Source organism: Pseudophryne corroboree, chromosome 2 (genome assembly GCF_028390025.1).
Source record: "Pseudophryne corroboree isolate aPseCor3 chromosome 2, aPseCor3.hap2, whole genome shotgun sequence".
Classification (NCBI taxonomy): Eukaryota; Metazoa; Chordata; class Amphibia; order Anura; family Myobatrachidae; genus Pseudophryne; species Pseudophryne corroboree.
In genome coordinates, this window is record NC_086445.1 from 633,185,660 (window position 1) to 633,192,094 (window position 6,435).

Below are 6,435 nucleotides of genomic sequence, written 5' to 3' on the forward strand. Positions count from 1 at the left end.
GTTAAACGGGCTCTGAAGACCCACTTTTTTACCAAACCCAGTCTAATCTCATCCTAACCCTCTGTTCCTCACTCACTGTCTTCCACAGCTGTGTCACCCCTGTCTGTCTGCCCCTCCCCTTTAGAATGTAAACGCTCATGAGCAGGGCCCTCAACCCTCATGTGTTTATCCTTCTCTTACTTAAGCCATTTAGCACAGGGCTAGTCCGCCCCGCATGTCTGGTTCTGCCCTCCCCTGCACTGGTGCAAAAGCATCGCACGACGGCGATGCTTTTGCACCTGGCAAGTAGCCCCCTGCCTGCGCAGCTCCTGTGCTCTGGCAGGGAGCTACCTGCCACGTCCTGGGTCTCAGCGGCTGCGCGTGACATCATGCAGCTGCCGTGGCCGCCCCCCCCCCCCCAACGACTCAGACACGCCTGCATTGTCCGGACCACGTCCCTCCAACGGCGTTCTAACGCTGTTGGCACGCCCCCTCCCGCCCCACGACCACCTCTGCCTGTCAATCAGGCAGATGCAATCACAGCCCTGAGATGCTTTTAGCATCCCACTGGGCTCCCGGGGTGCGCACACGCACTAAAAAATTCAGACTGCGAACGCTGGCACTGCATCCAGTCTGAATTACCCCCAGTGTTGTTTGCTTCTGTAGCTATGTTTATTTACCCTGTACTTGTCCTATATTGTCTTCAACTGTAAGTCACTATAGTAATTTGGTGCTGCAGATCACCATATAAATAAAGGATAATAATAATAAGCAGTAGGTAAAGGAATCTTCTGAAATATTTCCATTTTTTTGGTTTGGTTTTGTTCTACAGAAGAGTCTCCTTTCACCAGTAAAGCTGTGCACACATTGAATAGATATATCACCTGTTTCTCTGAGCTGGTGATATATCTGTAGAGCATTGTGGGTGTGTACACCTGATATGTCTGTGAACAACGTTGTTCACAGACGTATCGGGTCTGCCCTACAGCACAGCCAATGCCAATATATCTTGAAGATATATCAGCATGTCTGACTGTGTGTAAGGACGATCCGCCAACTGTCCATACACTGGGTGCAGGGACTGGCATCACAACTAAGCAATCAAATTAAAACGCCTGCCCAGGTGTGACGTCAGGACAGACCAATCGACCTGCTGATTGGTAAGTGTGATTACACATGTCTGACTGGTGCATTTAGAGTAAGTGCCAAAATGTTTTAAATGTGGTATGTGTCCTGTAGCACAGGAGAATAGGAACTTCCCAAATAGTTCCAGGGAATACAGCAGATACATTAGTTTATGTCTGTTACTGACTAGGGACACCAAAAAAGATATGGTAGATATACACGGTCGAGTCACATTATTATGACCCCCTCCTACATTTGATGTTGGCAGTGCGTAGCCCATGAAGTACGTCATGTGTCGTGCGCTAGCTTGGTGAGTATATAAAGTGTGCGATAGGCCGTCTGCACACATCATTTGTTGCTGTCATGGGTAAAAGGGACGATTTATCCGAGTTGCAGAAAGGGATGATATTTCGAGCCAAGGGCAGCAGTATTTCTGACACAGCGCAGTGTGTGACCTGTCCGCATGCTGCTGTGGTGAAGGTGTATCGTGACTGGACAAATGGCACCATTGCGAATAACCAACGTGGACACTGTGAAGCACCATGTGACATTGATGTGAGAGGTGAACATTTGCTACAAAGATGTATGAGGGCCGACCGACACGCTACAGTGGAGAAGCTAATCATCAAAATGAACCTGGGGGCTACCAGACATGCGTCTGAAATGACAGTTCAGCCCGTCTAGCTGCTGTCCGTCTGCACACGGCGGTTACTCTGGCTATTAGCTGGTGGTCATAATAATATGACTGGACCATATTTAATGTAACCAAAAAAATGTGTGAAACCTAAATAATTGGGGGCTCTAATAATAAAAATAATCATTGAGGGATCATTCAATTGTATATTATATTCTAAATAAAACATTATTTTACTATTGGATAATCTCTCCCTTATTTGATATCTCATGAAAATGAAAATTAGTGGATTTCCTATTTTTAAACATAGTTTATCAGAATTACCCTGAAATTAGAACCCTCAGTTATTTAGGTTTACATGTTTGGGGGGCATTTCATTCACCGGTAACAGCCAACCAGTGGCATGAGTGAATATTTTGTGCTTTCCTAATCTTTGAGTCAGACTAAAGGAGCATTGACAAACGTGATAGTTTGGATAACTATCTTGTTTCTTTCTGAGACTGATCTTCAGTGTAATCTACAACATTTGTATTTGCTGTAGCACCATCACATGGACCTCTCTCACCCACCACCCTGGACATCTTTTTTAAGTTTAGCTATTTTCTGGTAGATACAACCTGAATGCTCTAGTGACCGTCCAGCTACTGGTGTGACTGGTTGGAGTTCTTCCACTGATATCCCTGTTCTGAAAACAAATTTTTACTGGAGCAACCAATCAACCTATATGTTTATAGAATGTATCTGAAAATGCTAGATGCTAGTTGCTTCGGGCAACTTCTCCACTCTGTAGATACATTTCACCTTTCAGATCAGAGAGTAATAGAATCCATCCTGCCATAATTACAGTCAGCTAATTTCCCAAAACAGCCTTAAAGAGCTGAACAGGACATTTCTCACTCATAGTGAAGGTGGAGCAGACACAGAAAAAGCAGTCATCTCCTTTGTTGGGTAATAAGTGCAGTGAATCAGCTGGTTGTCAGGATTTACACCTGCAACAACTTGTGGTGCGGCACTTTCAGATGTCAATTAGTCCTGAACTGGTTGCATGACATTCTCACTGCTTGATTTGCACAATTTTAGGATTGTTGGTGTTCCTTACACATGGACCACGTCTCCTCTTTGTTGTTGGGGGAGGGGGGTCACTATTCACAAGCTGATTCTACCTCTTGCTTTTATCATCATAGTGCTTCAAGACAAGGCTTTCACCACTCTTCATAAATTTCTGTGAAACTTCAAATATTGTGACGCAACAGACATATGTAACCCAGTCTCACTGAGGAGGGGTTCCTGGGGAATCCCCTATTAGTATGGAAAGGGAACATGTAGGGTAGTTGTTTATTACTATTAGCTGTGATATTCTTGAACCATGTCACAATCTCTGTAACAGATATTTTTGCACAATACCCTAATATATATTGTATATAACTAAATGTATTGATCAATATATAAAGCCCACACTGAGGCTTTTCAGCAGTCATACTTTGAGGAATGGAGAGACTTACATGTCAGATAAATGGATGACATACACAATATACATTACCTCTGTGTAATTTTATCAAGTATGTGTTGGTAATGAACACATTATACAAGAATGTCTTAATTTTGTACCTCTTGGTCATTTCCCTAGTTGCTGTTTCTAATTATATGACGTACCCAAGGCTTTTGTATAGGCCAAGATCTTATTCTGTAGCCCCCGCCACCCCAGACCGCTTGCCTCTGGCCCTGAAAACTTGGGCTGAGATTTCCCCCACCCCACCAAACATCCAGTCATAGCTAAAAAATGTCAAAAAATAACAAGAGGCCTCATAACAGCAGCAAGAAAACACATCATAGCTCAGTCCTCATATTCAACTTCTTTAAATGTCAGACCAAACTGGAGCAGAAAATCCATGATCAACAGTTTGCAGCATACAAACATACGGAGTAAGATAGCGAGCAAACAGGACAACCTGCAGAATTGTCTTACATGGCTTTCACACACAACAAGCATTCTTAATTGTATTATAGGCATCAACACATTATAATGAATCTGTGTTTCCATAACTGAATAATAAGCATGCGTAATATGCAAATATACAAAACATATCTTATAAAGAAGGATTATAAGTAATTACTGCAGTGCAGTAACAATGCTGAACTGTATGAGGATGAGCAGACTATATATCTGCTCTATTGTGTTGTGTAGGTCCAATTTTGCAGTTCCACCGAATAAATAAATCAAGCTAAGATTGAGTAAGAAAGGTAGTTATGAGGATATTAGTAAGTAAAGAGCTGGTAAGTAAGGAGCTAGTGAGGAAGGTAAGTGTAAGCAAGTATGAAGGCTAAATAGTCCGAGAACATTGCTGGCATTGAATGCAGTTCAGAATACATTGAAAATAGGTTTGTCTCTCGGGTTATGGGCTTATTGCTGTAACAAGAGCTGAGTTGGGAACAGTATGTAAAGTAGATTTAAACCTTAACAATATTATTAAACATATTAGATTTTAATGTTATATATGTCATAATGAGCAACTAGTCAAAAAAGTATAGATTTCATATATGGCCCAAGGACAAGTTCTGTAGCTGCATTTGAAGTAATTAAAATCTCTATAAAAAGGAATTATGGGGGAAGCACAGCAATTGAATTAAAATACTCTTGGACTGACTCAGTTAAAACATTAACCTACCCATATCATGTAAAACTTCCCCCTCTGTTAAATAAACACATTTTGATATACTAACTGACTCATGTAGTGTAAAGTAGTAGCATTTCAAGGCAAAAGCATGATTTCATTTCATGCAAGCGAACCTGGAAACACAAAAGTTCTATTCATATAAAATCAATAAAGCTGCAAACAGCAGTATACACACACTTTCAACAGAAAACCTTTTAAAGTTTGCCCACAGAGCTGGCAATTAAAATGGACAACTGTTATTCTGTATCTGCTGGTCTATGTTATACAATTTGCAGTGATATGAAGTAAAGCAGGAAGAGGCTTACCTTGACTGGCTGTGCTGAAACAGATGTGACCGGCGTGAGACAGGAACAAAAATAAAAAGTATACAATGCCCCAAGGTATGTCCATGGCAAAGATTTTTTGACAGTTAAGATACATATTTGGCTATTTTACAGCCAGAAAAGTAAATGTTCAACTACCAGTAGTGCAGAACTCCCAGTTCTAAGCTGTTAGGCATGTTTTAACAGTCCAAACCAATATCTGGTACTGCATTTTTTTTTTTTTTAAATAAAATTGATCTATCAGTGCAAAAAACAATTTCTATTACTTGGAGGAAGGTGCTCACAATGGAAGTACCTCTGCATTATATAGTTTAGTGTACTTCTACTGCATCTTTTCCAAACTAAGCACCCGCTGCTCTGAATAAAGATGCAATATTCAGCACATTGTACAGTAGCTGTTAAAACAAATCTGTAATTTTAAAGGTGGGAAGAATCACATAGTATAAAAATACACATCATTTGGATGCTAACAGAATTAAATATAATTTAAGAAGATGATTGAAAATGTAGGATGCTGTAGCTTTTCACCTCCTTCTCCCACACATAAAAATAAGGTAAAAATAGATCTGTAAGGTACTGAGGACAGAAGAAGTGTTGTCTGTTAAAAAAGAGCCTGTATACTGAAAAGATAGAGAGAAACCTCCCCCCTCACCAGCTGCAACACACAAAGGTTCCTGCTGGAGAAGAGGAAGGAGAGTGGAGAAGGAGGGAGGACTAGAGGAAGGGGGATGAAGAGGAGAGGGGGAAAAAGAGGGAGGTATGCTCCTCCTATACAGTTTTCCTTTCCATAGATGCTCTGCCAATCCCCCTGTATCAGGATGTTATTTGGGCATTAGATTGTCAGCTCAGTTTTGGTGGTGTTTAAATCCCATCACTAGTACAGATGTTTTAGTTATTTTTGAGTCAATGTTTCTGCAAACTCTAAGCTGCCAGTTACATTTATGTCCTATAATAGGATAAGAGGTTGCAAACTCTTTTGTGAGTATTGCATATACAGTTGATTGACAGCATAGAAGGAAACATAGAAACATAGAAACATAGAATTTGACGGCAGATAAGAACCACTTGGCCCATCTAGTCTGCCACTTTTTTTTTATCCTTTAGGTAAGCTCAACCCTTTTTTAACCTTAATTCTTTGTAAGGATATTCATATGTCTATCCCAAGCATGTTTAAATTGCTCTACAGTCTTAGCCTCTACCACCTCTGATGGGAGGCTATTCCACTTATCCACTACCCTTTCTGTGAAGTAATTTTTCCTTAAGAGCATCACTGCTCTTCGTTGTTAATTGTATATTTGATTTTCAACATTGTTGCTTCATTTTTCTGTGCAGGGTGCAGCTGAAGACTTCTCAGTGTGTGGCAGAAAACCTTTTAAAGTTGTATTTACTATTCAACATATTTGCCAAGTAAGAGGTTTACCTGTCATGTTAGAACTGGTTCTATGGCTTGATTAAATGAAAAGGGTGCAAATAAAGAAGAGATCTTTATATGAACTCAAGCTGAAAAGATAAATAAAATGTGAAATATTCCCTATTACACTTGATATTTGTTTTGTATAGTAACAAAAAAACAAGTTTTTCCAGATGTTCCCAGAAATGTATATTATTTAATGATGGGGGCAATAGTTCAAGATTAGTAATGTAATGGAAAATTAAGTAATATGGGCCACGGTGTTAGCTGATCAGAAATTCCTAGTCA

At 40.3% G+C, this 6,435-nt stretch overlaps 1 protein-coding gene across 5 annotated transcripts in view; it reads right to left on the reverse strand.

The window, feature by feature from the left end:
* The window catches only part of SCUBE3 (signal peptide, CUB domain and EGF like domain containing 3), a 207,439-nt gene extending 202,019 nt beyond the window's left edge, over positions 1-5,420 (reverse strand). For all 5 annotated transcript variants that reach the window (XM_063954914.1, XM_063954912.1, XM_063954913.1 and 2 more), the window contains exon 1: positions 4,719-5,420. In XM_063954914.1, the coding sequence (XP_063810984.1) occupies positions 4,719-4,833 (115 nt within the window). In that variant the 5' untranslated portion in view covers positions 4,834-5,420. The remainder of the gene's footprint in view (positions 1-4,718) is intronic.
* Between the last annotated feature and the right edge of the window lie 1,015 nt (positions 5,421-6,435).